The sequence below is a fragment of the Chionomys nivalis genome, chromosome 9 (assembly GCF_950005125.1).
Source record: "Chionomys nivalis chromosome 9, mChiNiv1.1, whole genome shotgun sequence".
NCBI classification, from domain to species: domain Eukaryota; kingdom Metazoa; phylum Chordata; class Mammalia; order Rodentia; family Cricetidae; genus Chionomys; species Chionomys nivalis.
The window spans coordinates 58,981,109-59,000,000 of NC_080094.1; the positions used below are offsets into that span (position 1 = coordinate 58,981,109).

Genomic DNA, 18,892 nt, shown 5'->3' on the forward strand with positions numbered 1-18,892 from the left:
TTATTGAGCTAGTGAAGTTACAAGATCCACAAGGTCACAAAAGCAGCAAAACAATTGCTTATGGTTGCCAGGCTCCACTGTTAGATGGATGTCCTTCCAGCCTCTATTTCTAATGATCAAGAGATGTTGCAAAAAGATAACACTGTACAGTGAGATTCCCTGTAGGTCACTTATGAATGCAGACTTGGGGGGGGGGGGGGAATTTTGGCAGTCACTCTAAGAGGAGGAAGAAACTCGTTCCCCTGGTGTGACCACAGGCTGTATGGGAACACTAGGAGAAGGCTTTCAGGAATCTTCACTCATACTGGGATGGAGTTTTCTGTGATGCAGCTGTCATTGAGTCACCCATGCTCTTGTAAGTCACTCCGGTAAATCTAAGTGCCGCAGATCACAACTCGGTTGTAATTGTTTGTTTGCTTGGTAGTCAGTTCCCTATCTAGGGTGAGCAGATATTTGCTCTTATAAAACCCACACAACAGCTGTTTCCGTCGAATAATAATTCCCTGATATCCCAGAGCACAAAGGAGTGTGAGGGACCCGTCAAATTCAACATTTAAATATTTCTGTACATTCGTGCAACTGGAAACAAGTATTTGATCATTTTCCGGCACTGATATTTGTCAGTTAAAATGAGGCTAGTCTAACACATTCAATCCAGTTACCTAAGATTCTAGACTACATTTAGGTCACAGCTAAACTCTCTGTTCTTTCTTCCAGTTAGACTTTGCTAGTCCTCAGGGAGGAAACATTCAGAAATTAGGCTAGACAAAGAAGTGGACCTTGGTACCTAAAAATAACACCAATGAGCTACTTAGCTGGTGACTTAAAACAAAAATTAGCCTTGGCTGTATCCACAAGAACCTGCAGCCGAGTAAGTGGTGGATCACACACTTTACAATATTATCAGAATACTATCGTTCTGAAACACGCTGTAGAGAGCCTCATGGGCACCCATTATAACTATATTATAACAGCTCCGAGCTGTTACCCATTTTATTTAGCATTATGCATTTTTCAAAGGAAATGTATGCCCACACTACATTATTTCCATAGGCTCTACGATTTGGCTGCCCATCTTATAAGAAAATACTTGGCTGTTTCTACTGTTGAAATTTAGTAACTGGAGAGCATTTTCCTAATTAATCAACTTTCTTAAACCCTAATTAGTGAATATTTGTGCTCCTTTCTCAGCTTCAAGCACCCACAATCTTGCAGCACATCTTACTACACTCTCCAGTGGAGTAAAAAGACTGGCCAATGTGAAAAGATTTATTCTCGGTTTTATGGACTTGACTTTCCTTGGCTAATTTGCTGCCCATTTTACAATAAAATTAAGTAATGGAATAGGTTTCCCCTTTTGTCTCTAAAAGTCAACTATATAGATTCTTCAGTGTCTTCATGCAACTGCTTACTAACACGACTAGTGTGGATCTTTTGTTAGTTATTACAGAAACAATGGAGGAGAGAGATGAATGCTTCGTTGGCTGCTTTATGGTTGCCATGCTCCATTGTTATATGGACGTCCTTCCAGGCTTTATTTATAATGATGAAGCGATGTTGAAAAAAATAACACTGTACAGTGAGATTCTCTGCTGGGTCACTTAGGAATGCAGACATATGGGGATTTTGAAAAATCATGCTGAAACTATGGTGCAATTAATACTTGGCATGAAAACAATAAGAGCTTAATATTTTGCTTTTCAATAACAGGACTTTCCTATATGAGGAAACAAGCATACCTAACATGACTTTTTCTAAGTATTCTCTTTAATATATAAAGCCTTTTATAGACAATATTTCTTTGTTTCTCTCTCTCATAAGGTTTAGATTATGGCTAATATCTCATGACACCCAAAGTAATACTCCAACAGATATTAAAGCATTTTTTCAGCCACTTATTCTATAAAATATTAATTACAAGCCTGTGCATGTGCTGTCTACATAGGGGATTGGGTATGAGAGCTTCTGCTCAGGTCTAAGTCAATAACAGACAGCACGCAGAGCATCAATCATCACCTTTGGCCCCATCAGCACAGACTACCTGAAGGTGAAGACTTTAAAACTAGACCTTTAAGGACCCAGGACTTGAGCAACACTTACCAAGGAAGGACAGGTTTTTCTTCAGAAGCAAGTCTCTCAGCAGGACTTCATGCTCATAGCCAATAGCACCAGACATTTCAGTTAAGGAGGGAACACAACCGAAGGGCTGAACTATCAAGGAAATTCTATTACCAAGCCTCTGTGTTGGGATGAAAGAATTACGGTAATTATACAAGGATTTCCTACTCAGCTCATACCTCTGAGGAAGGAAATTTCTAGGTGTATTCTTCCCTCATTTAAGTAAGTCAGCAGAATTTTTCTATAACACATATATTTTGGCAAACAATGACTTATAAAGCACTATGATTTTAATTTCTTCTAAAAAGAGGGGAGCCACTTAAAATATCCATTAATTTGTATTTTTTAAAAAACAGCCCTCCAATTCAATTTAGTACATATTAACTCAACACTCACTAAGTACAAGAAAGAACAGTAACTAACCAGTCTCTGCCCTAACGGTTTCCAATCTTAGAGTCTTAGAAACCTGTGAGATCCATTTGCCAGTCATCAGCACCTGCCTGACTTCCAGGGGGTATAAGGCTGTTGTTGTGTGTGCACGTGTGTGTGTGTGTGTGTGTGTGCGCGCGCGCGCACATGAACAAATACAAATGCATATGATCTGATGTGAACAGGAACATACAAAGTGTTCCAATTCTTTCTCCATGGCAGACATCATATCAAGTGATTTAAGTATGTTATTCCATCCTCACAAGTAGAAAAGGCTTGTTTTTCTAGCAGGTGGGGAAAGGGATCAGAAGAAACCACACAAAGCCAGTTAGCGTGTGGGAAAGCAAAGGATGAGGGGTTGAGGGCACGACATATTGGTATAGTGTTTGCCTAGCACTCTTGAAAACCTAATTCTATCTCTAGCAATGAAGAAAACCAAATAGGTAAAGGCAGGAAAGAGCTCTATCCAAGGCCTGTGTTTGATCTCACACTTTTCCAAAAGCATCAGAATTATATAATACTGGCTACTAGTCAATGCTTCCTAAAGACCACATATGCTTCATGCTAAATCTTTAAGAATTTAGCTAAGTGTATAGCCTAAACCTTTATACTAAACACTATTTGAATCTTCACAACAACTCAAAGAGTAGATAATCTTAGTCCCATTTCTCAGTCACATAAAGTAAGGTTCTGAAATGCTGAGGACTATGTTCAAGGCCCTATGGCTCATAAATACTGACGTCAGCAGTAATCCTTTGAAGCTTGCTCTCTTTTTCGAAAGGAAAGAGCCTATACTATGTCTCAAATGTGTTCCACTATTCTGGTCCTTCAGTCCAGTGAAAGGAATTTAGTAGACACAGTCAGGATCTTCTCCTCCATTGTCCACCTTACCCAACCCCACAACATCAACATGGCTGAACAACTCCTTGACTTACCAGAGATGGTTACTCTCATCACGCACCGGCAACTCATATATCACTAGTTTAAAATAAAACCTAGAAAATTACCCTCTCCTTTATCAATGGGTTACAGGTGACTGTCTTTTAAATCCACTAATTCAAGAAACAAAGTCAACTTTTGTCCACCTTCAAAATAAGGCCAAAGTCAGCATTACTGCTGTACCCTGTTTGTTTTTCTCTTCCAATGCACATGACTGCATGTACTTAATTTTTACCTAGATATAAAATAAAGAAAAACTTTAAATCATGGAATTTTGCACATTTTCTAAATTCATTGAGATATTTGACGGGTAAGTCTCAATTGTCTCTCATTAACAGGGTATCCCACATTTTGAAACTAAATTATTTACTTCTTTCCACATAAATGTGCTCTTACTTTTATTGCTGTAAATTATTTACATCTAAAATGTTGAATCATGAAACTGAGGTTACTGATGGTACAGGAATGAAACCCACAGCCCCCATACTTCCTGAGTCATCTCCTCCCCCCCCCCCCCCCGCCCGCTTTTCTGCTAGACCTTTGTCTAATCGCTGTGGCTTAGAGCCCCACTTTGGAAGAGGCTGCTTCTTCATGGAGTTTGCTTGGTGGATATGAGATGCAGAAGCAAAGGTATGGAGGTGGCAGGGGCACACATACTAAAGAAAATAAATAAACAGATAGATAAATAAATAAATACAGCAGGCACCAAAGGGGCACACATACTAAAGAAAATAAATAAACAGATAGATAAATAAATAAATACAGCAGGCACCAAAAGAAAAATAAAGCACCCTGACAATATTTCCTCTTTACCACTGTGATTGGTGTGTCATTTTAGTAAGTGACCAATTTACTTTATTCTCTGAACACGAACGCCTACATGTAACGTTTTCATAATGGAGAAAGGAAGTTTTGCATCTATTCCATTTACCACGTGTGTGCTTCCTTTGTAAGAAACTGATGTACTTTGGTGAGGGTAAGCAAGGCAAACTAACACTGCCTGAATTATTATTAGGACCACACAGAAAAACATTTCTCACTTACAAAGAAAACTAATAATCGCTTCCCGTATGAAATAAAACAATTCCTGTTGATCAGAATAGGACACATCTTTGCAAGCGTACTTACAGCATGTGAAACTGACACCACTTCAATGCAAAGACACGATCAGTCTTTCCACAAACTCCCCATCCTGTTTTATTTTGCATAGCTACTGCAATCAACAATTTCAAATTTTGAAAAGGTATACTTCTTGATTATGCTTCGTTTGATATAGATATAAAAATGCAAGGTCAACAAAATAAAGTTTATAAAAGCAGTATTTTTTTTACTGGTAATAAGCATAATGGAATTGCAAAAATTAGAATCTAGTCAGTGAATACAATTTATATACATATATCATTATATTTATCAATTGAAATTATAAAGTCCATTAAATCCTACTGACAATACACAGCCAAAAGAGAAAGTGAATGATGTCAAAAATATATATATGTATACAAGGAAAATATTCCAGACAGAATTTATAATGCTCCATAAGCAGAAACACTTAGACGCTGTCTATAAGGATACCTATTATTGATGTATGGTAGTGACCATCGGGCAAAACTTGTAAATAACCTCACAAGCCATTTTCTTCGCCAGCAATACAGCAATCTAGTTTCCCGTAAGCGTCTCAACTATTACTGAAAAATAGCCTCCTGGCATTTACAAAGCAGTTGACTTCATACTTTAGTCCATGCATATATAATTAGAGAGTTATATTTAAAATCAATATGCAATCTTTCAAAAGACATTATGCTTTTAAAACCTTAACTTTAAATTGATTTTTAACTATTTTATGTGCTTTGAAATTAGCATGTAATTCAGCCCTAGACACTCTGAGATGGTGTCAATTGTTATATAAATGTGCTGAAGTTTATCACTGAGGTAATGCGAGGTTGGTGCTCCCACAACTTTTAACGCTACCATTAATCTCACACTGAAAATAGAAGCATAGTTATACTTTAGTCTAATAAAAAAGCCAGCTTTTGATAAGACCATGCTTTGGTGCATTTTAGTTAGGGGACCAGATCAGAGAATGCACATGTAAAAAGCTATGTCCTAGTTAGTTACTCAGTATTCTTGCAAGAGGGCTCTGCTCAAAGATTACGCCAAATCCTAACTGTGTCTTTAGGAAAGAAAGTAATTTTCTTTGCAAAAAACTTGAGCTAGGTGTGACAATACACAATCACAATCCCAGCACAAAGGAAATGAAGGGAAGAGGATTGGGAGCGTAAGACCAGTGTGGACAATATAGCAAAACCATGTCTCAAATAATATTTTTGTCTCTAAGCCTTTGTGAAACTAGAAGGTTATAAATAAATATAAACATGTACAAACATATATATGCACACACAGATATATAAACACATATTTGTACATGTGACTATGAATACACACATATATGGATATGTACACACATATATGTGCACGTGTGAAGATGCGTGCACACACAACTAGCTTGCAAGAGAATCCAACAAAAATTTGGACTGGTTATCACTGAGACACTGCTGGCCCCTGTACCATCCCTGCTATCAAAATCTAGCCCAGGAAGACTGTGTTTTTAAAGTGATTTCCACCAAAAATTATGAGTATTGTTTAAGAAAGTATCCTTTCCCTTAAAGTGTTATCCAAATTCTCACTGTCGTGCCATTTTGTTTATCAATAATCTCTACTGAAATCATTCCCATTCACCGAGCCTAATTTTAAGAAGGAAGCATAAGTCCTCAGGCACCTCAGTGGCTTTAAGAACGAATGACTGGATATATCTCCTCTCATAGCCTTCAAGTCGGTCCCAAGGGAAAAATCAACACAGTCTCTCTAAAACTGTTTATTAGGGGTCCAAATGACAGTACAGATTGCAGTAAGTATTAAAACAAGGAGAATCTACTGCCCTTTAAAATGTGGTGGTCGGTCTCTGGTGGCATTTGAATAACATCAGCCTTTAATTCTACATTCAAAATGTATTCCAAACACTCAACTGAAATTGGCTCATGTTCAATGGAACTTTGTTATATTTTAAAAAATGGCCACAGGGATGGTTAGATACATTCCAAGACAGTGTGTTACCTGCCTAATGACTCTGCACCTTCAAACTCATTGAAAACCAAGCAGTTTGAAATAAGCAGGCGGATGGGCATCGGCTGAACTGACACCTTCCTAGGGCCTAGCTGATCTCTCCTAAGCAGCAGAAAAGAATGGTCCGCAGTGACCCTCCAGTTGATGGAATGTAAAATAGCAGAGTATGAAATGTGTTTTGTGAAGCAGAACTTTATGTCAGGTTAAAGCTAGACACATCTCCTCCACCGAGTCTAAGCTCGTCAATTGTGCACCTAAAATTTTATGGGGAAGGATACTGCTTGATGCAGTCCACCAGCGGTCCGTAGCAGCAGTCGTTCACAATGCACTGCGGACAAATAAGAGACGGGTTATAGGCTGGGGTGACTACAGCACCACCAAAGTAAACGTTCTAAAAGCAGTCATTATTCCCCCCAATACCCAAAGAAAGCTATCAAAAGGCTATTCAGATTTAATCACAGAAAACAAAAATTGCATGCTTTTTATTTACTATAAAAGCAAGCTATTAAAAAAGTAAAAATGCTCTCCCTGAAAATACTGCATTGCCATTTATGGTGCGCCCTGACCTCAGTGATCGTTTATGATGACAGTAATTAAATGAGGTTTAAAATCCTCTACTCGGCCAGGCAGATAAGAGCATCGTCCCTGAAAACAGCTGCGATTAATACCTGATAGACCTGGTTGGCTAGAACTCCATCTGGAATCTGAGAAGGGTCCCGTAGCATATTATTGATAACAGACTTGGAGGCTGTGGAGGAAAAGGAGAAACTATTAGTAGACAGTCGACACGCTTTTGTGTAAGGTGACAGGAGAAGTGACATACATCGAAGTACACACAGAGCACGCAGAGGAAAACAGCACCGATTCTCATCATCTCCCTGAGATCCTCATCGAAGAGAAGCTTCTAATTAGACCACTTTTGCCAAGTATTCGTAACTACATTGCCAGATTTGACAGTGACCTGATTTTTTCCAAGGTAAATTAACAAGTGTAGACCTAAAGCATATGTCTATTTGCAGACTAATCAGCTTGGGAAAAGCCAACTTTGGGGAAAAAAAAAAAACCAACAGCAATAACCAGAAAAGATTTAACTTTTACAGGTAGAGATCTTATTCCCAAGGACCAGGACACGTACAAGTTAGCTAGGGCAGGCCAGACTCACAGGCTTCGCTAATGCCAATATAAACATTTCTCAAAACTAAATCTGTCCAAAGTAATTCCCATCAAGTGCCAACAGTTGTTATGTCCATTTAACAGGTGAGGAATATGAGAACTACAGGGTAGACAGGTTTATAACTGTGAGAATCTGAAATGAGAGAAAAAATCTGTGTGTGTGTGTGTGTGTGTTGTGTTCTAGTATCCATTATTCACAGGACTCCTGACAGAGACCATATTCTATAGATTTTCAGTTTTCTTACAGGAAACACTACAATATTTGTATATAATGTACCCCCCAATCTGACATATACTCTGTCTTTAGATTGCTTGTGATCTAACTCAATACAAATGGCAGGCAAATCATTGTTATACTGTCATTACTGAATAAGAAAGGTCTGCATGTGTTGAATACAGATACAGCTTTCTCCCATGCATTTCCTATTAATAATTGGTTGAGTCCAATGTATGGTACATATGAATATAGAAAGTCTGTCATTTGGGGAGGGAAGGATGGACAGGAAGTAAATACATTTTATATGTAAACAATTTTGCACCCCAAATATATCTCATCCACCTGCAAACTAGTCTGAAATACCACGTTATAAGAAAGGTAGAATGGAAAGCTTCAAGAAAAGGGTGTATGTGCTGTGCAAAGATAGGAAAGCTACGGAGAACATCCTGGTCCTGCTTAGCTCCTGGTGCAAATCAATTCTGCCAGAATCCTCCTGTGGAATCAACCTCAAATATTTAGTAAGATGGCTTAGGTCATGGCCCATGCAGGAACTGCTTGAATGCCTCTTGTACAATGATCTAGTTAAGAAAGTTAGTAAGGTCATAGCTGTGTGCCATCATAGCACCTGGATAATTTGAAACTTTGTTTATACTATCAGGTTCTCTATAAATTTCAGTGGCCTTGGGACACTGGCAGACATGAGATATGGTAGTCAACATTGTGGAAAGAAATAAGACCGCTAGCTACATGATTGCATGCTTATAGCATCACTGATACATGTAACAGAAATTTGCAAACACATCTTTGCACTGATGAGGAGATTGCATATGGAATCTCAAAAGAACACCACTAGCTATCTTACCCGGTCCTGCCTTACCACTAGTTCTGCAAACTAGCAAACAGTGTGGCCCCTTGCATTCAGTGACTTCATCTCTAGGAAGGGATGCTATTATTTGAGTTGACTGTTCTAAAGAGTTCTCATGTGAGTCTCTTGAGAAAACAGCTGCCACATCATTTTGTTAAAGTTCAAGTAGTAGTCTGAACCAAATGAGACTTAGACATTCACTGTGTTTTATAAACTTGGGCTATACTCAATGATTTTTGACAGAAATTACCATGGATAAGTGGTATTGATACTGAGAATATGAAACAGTAACCCATCACCTTACTTAGGAACAGATGATGTGGCAACAGGACTAAGAAGACAATAATGTGCCTGGTGAACCTGCCCACTTTCCCTAGCATAATTCGAAAGCCTAGCCAGATGGTGAAGATCAAAGCAGTTGTTCACATGTGTGGTCGCCTTCTCTGGGAATACTTCCTTTGGTCTGCCACTCATTCGCAGATGCGAATGGCATGTGTATCCTTCTATGTTACCCAGGGAAACAGCAGCCTTCTCTGTGCACACCTGGTCATGAGGTGCAAAGGTGTTGCAATGTAAATTCATGCCCATGTAAAGAAAACAGTGTTTATTGGCAAGTGTGACCCAAAGTGCTAGCCAGTGGAAAATTACTGACCTCTTAACAAATTGCATGCAAGTCCACTGTTCAAATAAATTTTAAAAGCTCTTTTTCAACAAGAGAGTCAACGTCCCAAGATCTGAGAAATGTAGGTCATTTATTTTGAGGGGGAAAAAAGAATATGTCAAATAAAGAAGTAATGGCTTTAATTTCATCAATAATATAAACCTTTGAAAGGTGCAATTCTCAGGGTTCAGTACCATAGTCTACAAACTTTCTAAAAAACATCAGTTGAAAGTTGGAGAGATGGCTTAGTGGTTAAAGTGCTTTCCATGCAAGTTAGAGGGCCAGAGTTTGGATATCAGAACCCATGGAAATGTCCAGTGAGTACGGTGGCCTTGTACAGTGCTCTGAAGGTGGAAACCGGAGACCCTCAGAGTGAAGGGGCTAACAAGACTAGCCAGGCCAGATTGGTGAACACTAGGTTTCATTAAAAGACCTGTGAACAAAGTGGAAGAACAATTGAGGATGGTCTCCAACATCAAGGTGGGGCTTTCACACATGTATGTGAAAACAGAAGAAAAAAAGGCACTTTAATATGTTGAAGAGAACATTACAAAAACAAAGAACAAAAAAAGAGTGAGCTGATTTTAATTAAACTGTAAAACCTGCAAATTGAGATGTACTAATAGGGGCTGGGCATACCAACCCCTAAACCTAAGGTTCAAGGAACACTGTGGAAGAGGAGGTGGAAAGACTGTAAGAGTTAGACAAACAGGATGCCTGCTGTGCTACAGTGCCCTCTAGACATGACAAGGATGCTGTACCCATGACATCTCAGTACTATGGCTGCCCAAAGAAGACCTACATAACAGCCACACATGCCAACACAGACCAGTGAATTTCTGAAGGCCACACCCCTTGATGAAGAACTACAGGTAGTCAATGACTACTGAGTGAGAAAGAACCAGTTTTCTCCAGGCAAGCCCCTTCATAGGCCTTCTAATTCTATTGTAGTCAGCTCTATACATGTGTCCACAGGAGCAGCACTAACTAGGCACAGTGTGGGCCTCCAGACTTTTTAACCATGGAGACAGAAAGCCTCTCCCACTTCCTAATGCCTTCCACTGTAGTAGATACATCTCTCCTTTCTAGGAAGAAGGCACAAAATAAGAATTCAAGCCACTTGGAGGCATGGCCACATGAACAGTAGAGGGCAGGCATTGGATAAAGCATGTCACAAGAGATGGCAGTAATGTTTTGACTGAAGCAGAATGCTCAAGACTGAATTTGTTCATTATAGAATGCTTCTAACATAAGCAATGTACAAAATCAGTATAACAAATACTGACAGTACCATCAGTCTTCCCCACTACATCTGCAAGATGAACTAATCTCTGAGAACAGAGATAGGAATTTACAACACAGCTTGACCTTTTGCCGATTTAATAGAATAATGATATTAGATTCACACATAGGTACGTGGTCACCATAACCCTGAATTTTTGCTCAGATTTAAAGTATTAGATATGTATTCCCTCCTGTGGAGTAAGGCTTAATTTCAATCAGAAAGTGGTTGGTTAGCACCCTAACATCCAAGCCACTATTGCACCCATGAGCTTTTCTTGCCAGGCTTATCACTACTATAGTTTGCAGAGTTGAGAACTGCATAAATTAAGACCCTTGATGACCTCTTCTCCCCAGCAGCCAATATAGCCCCTTCTGGTGCTATGAAAGCTAACCACCAGGGAGGAAACTTCCTGGTTAGTACCAACATGAATCTTCCATGTCCATGACCAATGTAATTACTTTCCCTTATGGGTTCCCATACACACACACACACAGAGGGGGGCAGTTGTTTTCCATTTTAGAGGAAAGCACAGTGGTAAAGAGCTCTACTACTGAGATATATCCTTACTACTTTCTACTTTTTCAAACAGTTGATTCTTAGTTCTTTAGTTTTATCAACCATTTGTCAATTTGTTTTTCAGCTTCTTGAATCCTCTTTTCCATTCCCTTAGTTTGGGTTCTTTGCAGTAAACAAACATTAAGTTTGGACTCTGTGTAATGGAAAGTGGTAACCACATAGAGGAGAGGATGAGTGACAAAGGCAGAAAGAGGAGATGACTACTTGGAAGACAAGTTCATGTACATTTGAAGCTCTGGTGATGGAGCCTATTTGGCTACTCCTGGGGACCACAATGCTGTAAGATGACCAGGATGCATCAGGTGTTTCTCCTTTGTGTGAGGCTGTCAATTGAGACTGAGCTCCTAGACAAGAAAGCATAAATGCCAGCCAGTATTTAATCTTTTCTGGGTTTGAGGCCTTTGAACATCAAGGTTAGGGAGCTCCCAAGCTACATCTCTATAGGGACTGACCTGTCAGTGCCTCTCCTGGAAAACTGCAATTCTGCTGGTGTCCTTAGAAGCTACACATCTTTATAGCTGGGGATGTTACCCCACATGGCAGGCTTTAGCCCATCAGTTTCCTCACTATATACAAGCGATGCCTAATGAAGCTGGATATCATCTGACAACTGAACCCTACAGGACAAATCATATTCTGTTCTTTGTTCAGTATACAATCAATAAGAAACTTAAAAGTCATCAAATATGAAAGTAGCATGTATGGAAAAGAAGACATCTCCAAAGAATGGCTATTCCTGGTGACAGAACCGTTGTCTCTGGCAACTTACAGCTTCAGGACCACTGTAATACCATCAACTTGAGCCCACCAAATATCCCAACAGCTATTTTTTAAGTATCTGCCTAAGCCATGATTTTTACATAATTCCTCCCCAAACTCCAACATACAGCCTCCAAACTATAATTTTTCCCCATCATCTTTCCCCTGGCCCAAACTTTGAAATTCAGTTCAATTCTTACCTCCTCTGTTCAAGCCATTCTTGTTTTTATAATCTGCATGTAGTCTTCATAACAGACTGGGAAGGACTCCTATTGTCTAGCAATCTTTTGTTACTTTGTCAACTGTCCAAAAGAGATCGATCAGAATGCTATGATTTAAAATCATGTCACACTTAAAAAATTTCAAGAAAATGGAAATTTTAGACTACTATAGTTACTACTGCTGTCTTTAAGTATCTAAGTACTCACAGAGGCTAACATTCTCAACCTGACAAAATTTCAAATCACCTAAAAGACAAATCAGTGGACATGTCTGAGGGGAAATTTCTAGGTTGGGTTAATTGAGGTGAGAAGCCCTGCCCTAAAGATGGATGGCACCATGCCATGTGCTGAGATCCATCTGAACAAAAAGGAGAAGGTGAATGGAGTGTTCATCCTTGTCTTAGGATCAGGACTGTAGATGCAATGACCAGCTACTGCATATTCCTGCTGCCAAGACTTCTCTGTAATGAAGAACAGCAGTTGCCCGTGAGTCAATCGACATCTCTTCTCTTAAGCTGCTTGTCAGGTCTTTTGTCACAGCAATGAGAAAATAACTAATACAGGCCTTTTATACATGGAAGAATTCAAGTCATCATAGGTCCCCAGATGATAAGGAAAAGTCTCTCAAGTTTATTGCTACTTACGAAGCCTCAAGTTTTCAGATTTTTAAGCTTAAAATTACAGAGCTCTAAATTCCTAAATTTGATGTTCAGTTTATTCATGTTAAAAACTTAAGATGTTTAAAGGTTTTGGCAATTTCATACATGCACGCAATGCATTCAAACTGCTCTTTCCTCCTACCCTTTTACATGCCCTTCTGTCCCTATCAACTCCACCCCCACAGTCTCTTCTCTAGACTCTTGACTTTTAGCTTTGTTTTGTGACCCATTCAGTGTGACTAGGGCCAGCTATGTTGCCACTGAATTAGGACTAATAGTTGAAGCCTGGTGGCATATGGACACAACTGAAAGGAATGAGTTCTAGTAAATAGTTCAGTAGCCAAGTGTATGCCTGCCCCCCACCACTGAGTCCTTCCTCCATCCATGTCTGACTGTCAATGGATTCATTCTTGTAGACCAGGTGTTGTGAGGAGCTGCGGGCTGCTTCCCTGCCGCCCCAGCTCCCAGCCGCCTGCTAGCTTTACCAGAAATAATTACACGGAAACTGTATTCTTTTAAACACTGCCTAGCCCATTAGTTATAACCTCTTATTGGCTAGCTCTTACATATTGGTCTACCCATATCTGTGTAGCCCCACGAGGTGTGGCTTACCAGCAAAGATCTTAACCTGCGTCTGTGTCTGGTGGAAGAATCATGGCGACTCACTGACTTGGCTTTTTTCTCCCAGCATTCTGTTTTGTTTACTCCATCCACCTAAGGGTTAGCCTATCAAATGGGCCTAGGCAGTTTCTTTATTAATTAACCAATGAAAGCAACAGATTAGAAAGAAATCACTCCCAACCACAGCTGCTTTTGAGTCCCTGACTGTAATGACTGCACCCTGCTCAGAAGATGGAACACTGCAGCTCCTTTCTTTATGTTCTGGCTCTATTCTTTCTGCTCCTCCTTTTCAGTGTTCCCCAAGCAGTAGAGGGCAGTATAAATGTCTCCTTTGGGGCTGAGCCCTCATCTGTCACTTATTCTCAGTACATTGAGCAGTCCCGGGTCTTCCCATTCATCATCATCCCCTGGAGAGAGGCTTCTCTGATTAAGGCTGAGAGTAGAATCTGTCAATACGTATAAACATAAATATTTACAAGGCAATGACTTTATGTCAATTTAGCTAAATGATAGTCAGTACCCCCCAGGGTCTATGATCTTCCCTGTCATGTGTCCTTTAAATTTGCTCTGTTTTTATTTGTTTGTTTTTCCCACTTATTTGTTCATTCATTCATTTATTTTTAGACAGAAAGTATACAGTATTGGGTATATATTCCATGCTCTGGAGTGGGCCTCAGAAGCATTGGTTTAGCCACAGACCAAGCGCCACTATTGCATAACTAGGTACTTCTTGCTTGACAGATTAATGTCACAGTTTGTAGAGTTCAGAGCTGGGTAAGGTCACTAATGTCTTTTCTCCCCCACCAGCTTACATAGCATCTCCTAGGATGAATGTAAACCGAATTCCTGAATGTGATCTATGAACCAACACCCAACCTTCAGAGACAGACAGGGCTTCAGCTTTCAGACTTGCCTAGAATTCACTATGTACCACAGATTGGTCTTCAACTTGCAGTGATCTTCCTGCCTCATCCTCCCAAATGCTAAGATCATATATTTAACCCACCATACCCAGCAAAGTAAATGTTTCTTAAGCTTAAATGTTTTTAACTACATTTATTTATTTAATGGGGGGGGAGGTGGGGCATACATGCCATAGTTTGTCTGTGGAAGTCAGAGGTCAACTCAGGGAGTGAGTTCTCTCCCTCCATAACGTGGGCCACAAGGATCAAATTCACGTTAGTAGACTTGGTGGCAAGCTCCTTTCCACACTTGAAAACAAACTAAAAAGCACCAACCATCTAAGAATAATTTTATGATTTTTTAAATTGGCCTGCTCAATTATGCAACTTTTTTTGTTTTTAGGGTAATATATTACATTTCTCCCTTCCCTTTCCTCCCACCAAATCCTCTCATATACCCCTCCCTGCTCCCTTCCAAATTCAATATTTTCCATCAAATATTATTGCATACTATATGTATTTGTATTTACATACATATTCCTAAATATAAACTGTTGAGTCCACATATGACTTACATGTATGTTTTCAGGGCTGACCATATGCAATGCCACAGATATATGCATCTGATTATATATCACCACTATAAAGAAGGCATGAGTCACAGGGTACTTGATGTGCCGTTTAAAAGCAGAAGTATTTCTCTCAGGTGCTACAAGATAACAATTCAGCCCTTTGCTAAATGAATGAATGAATTACACACTGCCAAAACACATCGCTACTCAAAAATCCTGTCCTCCTATTTGTACTCCCTATTATTAGGGTGAGACATATATATCTCTGTGTGTGTGTGTGTGTGTGTGTGTGTGTGTGTGTGTGTGTGTGTGTGTGTGGAGAGAGAGAGAGAGAAGGAGAGAGGACGGAGAGAGAAAGAGGCAAGTATATTTAACTTGTAGTTTTCCTTATTATGAATGAATAGACTAAAGAATTCATTTAGGGGAAACAGAATAAGAAGCACTACAATATAATATATCATAGAAAAGTGTTGAAAACATATAAGCATGTGTACCCACAAAAGGGGTGTGTTTATCTCTGACTTAATCATGTGGATGGCTTTACTAGCATGTAATCTAACTCCTTTTGTAACGAGTGTCTATCATTTTATAAGTATTTTATATTTGTGTCAAGCAGTCTATCTTTTAAGGTAGAATTGTACATCTCCATTCTGAAACGCAAGTGGAGCCAGCGAGATGACTCAGGCAGTGGCACGCTATCCTTCACCACTTAGCTTTGCTACCAGGGAGTCACGGGGAAAGTTGTCCTCTTACACCCACATATGCACATGTAGACACGCATGTATGTGTGTGCATACACACAGCAAATACACTAAAAATGACACAAATGTGAAGAAATATGTGGTATCATTCTGATGTGACAAAAGTCATGTTCTATCTAAGTTTCTAAAAATGTCAGAAATGCTGGTTTCCTATTTGTACCATGCCAGAGGAATGTTCACTTAAGGATGTAAGGCACCTCAAGTTTCTATTTCGCTGTGTGTATTCAAATACAAGTGGGTACCTGTACATGCGTGCACTTGTATATGTGGATGCCAGAAGACAACCTTTGGGTCTTGTTTCTCGGGAGCCATTTACCTTTGTTTTCTGAGACAAAGTCTCACACTGGAGTTCATTATTGAGGGTTGTGTGGCTGGCCAGCACCGCCCAGGTGTCTACCTTTCTCTGCTTCCACTGGGCTGGGATTACAAGTGCACCGCTATCAAGCTAGGTTTTTTACATTGACTGGTTCTGGAGAATGAACTCAAGTACCATGCTTGCATGGCAAGCAGTTTACTGTGCTCCACAAATTTCCACTTCTCAAAGGGGCAAAAAAAAAAAAAAAAAAAAAAAAAATCCAAAGAATAATAGCAAGCATTTCCTTACAGAGTACGCCGGGCACTACTCTAACTACTGAAGTGCAGCTCAGTGGCAGAGTGCTACGATAGCATTCACGGTGTCCTGGGTTCGACCGCCAGCACAAAAGGAAAAAAGCAAAACCCTATAACGTCACTTGTAATTAGCTGACTGAAATTTTTATGCTGTTCTGATGAGAAGTAGCTAGTGCTATCTTCCCAATGAAGAAACTGTGGCATGGGGAGTGAGCATAATCTGCCAGAGTCTCACTGAGTCACTTAGTGTGATGCGGTCATGACTTGGTTGTAGCCATTCAATCTGGGGGTTCCTTGGCTATTTTTCTTTTCTTCACATCTAGTTCTGTCTTTGAAGCCATCTAAAGTGTTCTGGATCAATGCACCCTGCCTGTTAGAGCGCCACCTAAGCCCTCTGGCAAGGCATTCTGTGCTCTGGGTAGAGAGGACACAGGGCCACGGAAAGATGTTCTAACCTTTCTCATTTCTTTTGGGGCTGAGTTTGAGAGTGGAGACAAGCATAAAGAGAAGAAAAAAATTCATGGGATAGAAAACCTCACAAAGTTAGGTTCATATCTATAATTCCAGCATTTAAGAGGCTAAAAGAGGAAGACTCTTTGGAGGATGGGACTAGCTTGGGCCCCACAGTGAGACCTAATCTACAGTGTGAAACCTCATCTTTTAAGAATGACACAAAAGCAAACAACATCAGAAAACCTGATAATATCCCAAGTGTCTTAGGGTCTACAGAGGAAAGAAAACTGTTATCTCAAAAATGTGACCCACAGTGGCTGCCTGTATGAGCAAACATGCACTGTCAGCGCAGAGGGGCAGATCTCTACCTTTAGACACTGAATTCCAAGAGTCCCCTCCCACTCCACAATAGCACCTCTTCTAGCCCACTTATTTATATCTCCTAGGATCTGTGCTGGCAAAGACCCACACCATGTCATGAGGTCCGGCACAGTGTTCAATTAGAGAGAAGCTGATTCTAAGTCATTAAAAGTGTTGCCCAGGATTACAGGGGTACATGAAAAGACAGAGTGCACTGGCAAGAAGTCTATTTTCCTAGCAGACTCCCTCACCCAATGGAAAAGAAAGAGCCTAAATTTCATAGCCTGAATCCTAGAGAGATGCAGATAAGAAGTCTAGGGCATACATTCAAGGTAGTTCAACAATATGGAAACCCACACATTTGCAGGATGATGAAAGAAACCCTTCTGGGGAACCAAGCCCACCTGACTAATCACAGCCAGGGACAGGCACTGAACTTCCATTTAGAAATATTTTCTTCTAATTCTCCTGGTAGGGGTGGTCTCAACTTTCAAGGAAAATACAGTTATTCAATTTCGGCCCATTATCTAACACAAGGACATTTTCTACAGGTTTCTTATATTTTACTAGTTACTGCCACCCCCCCCCATCAAAGAAAGGTCAAAATCCTATGTGTGAGAGAAACCAAGAGTTGAAGGCAAGGCATAGATCACCCTCATTTTCAGGAGGAACAAATGGCATGAAAATAACCTATCAGACTGAAAAAAAAAAAAAAAAGATGCAGAGACTTGAGAGTATGAAGCCCATATTTTGATACCTTAAGCAAGTTATTCATTTAACTGAACAAGTTAGTAGCCTGATCTAAAAATAGCCATGCAATTAACAGTGTACTGTATAATTAAAATCTGTATATCATTAAATTATGCGGACGTTAACTTCACTATGAATTCTTTATGTAATGAGACAGTTAAAAGATACATTTCTTCGGTTGTAATTAATCTTTCAGCTAGTGCGAGGAACACAATGGCAGCAGGGTCCTGTGCCAAAGTGAGAGGGGGTGTTTAAAAGGAGTCCTGGGGCACATTCTCAGAGGCCTGTGGGAATAGAGTGTGTTTGCGAAGAAGCACACTTCTTCGTCTCTGAGGAGAAGCACCAGCGAGCTCCTTCTGTGTGCATCACTTCTGGGTGCCCCAAATGACACACCAGGGCTGGAAACCGCTCCACTGAAAACGTATGACAGACAGTTTATATTGTTGGAAATTTTCTTCGATAGCTGTGATCTACGGAAGAGTATAAGAAAGGAACTTAATACATTTCTGAGATTACTTCTCCAGTGCAGTAATTAAGTGTAAATTAAAAGACCATTTAATTACATTTTTTGCTGACTTTAGCAGAAAAAAAAATTAATGGTCGCCAATAAAAATGAATATGAACCAAAAACATCTATAAATTAGGTGTCATTATACGGAGGATAATAAAGAACATTCGCGTTTAGACAGTCCCATACAGCTGTGATACCATGAGCTTGGGGACGGCTGTGGCCTCCTGAACTCCCCTCTTCCTGCATTATGTCCCTGCATTAGGAGGGGAAGGGGCTGATGCAGGAACAAAGTACTGTCAGCGGTCCGCCCTGGAAGGCAAGCTCACTGCTC

General features: G+C 39.9%; 1 protein-coding gene across 2 annotated transcripts in view; it reads right to left on the reverse strand.

Moving 5' to 3' along the window:
• Cdin1 (CDAN1 interacting nuclease 1) overlaps positions 1-18,892 on the reverse strand; it is a 215,709-nt gene that overhangs the window by 111,226 nt on the left and 85,591 nt on the right. For both annotated transcript variants that reach the window (XM_057780761.1, XM_057780762.1), the window contains exons 6-8: positions 7,275-7,354; positions 6,885-6,934; positions 2,101-2,168 (exon numbers count right to left, since the gene is read on the reverse strand). In XM_057780761.1, the coding sequence (XP_057636744.1) occupies positions 2,101-2,168; positions 6,885-6,934; positions 7,275-7,354 (198 nt within the window). The remainder of the gene's footprint in view (positions 1-2,100; positions 2,169-6,884; positions 6,935-7,274; positions 7,355-18,892) is intronic.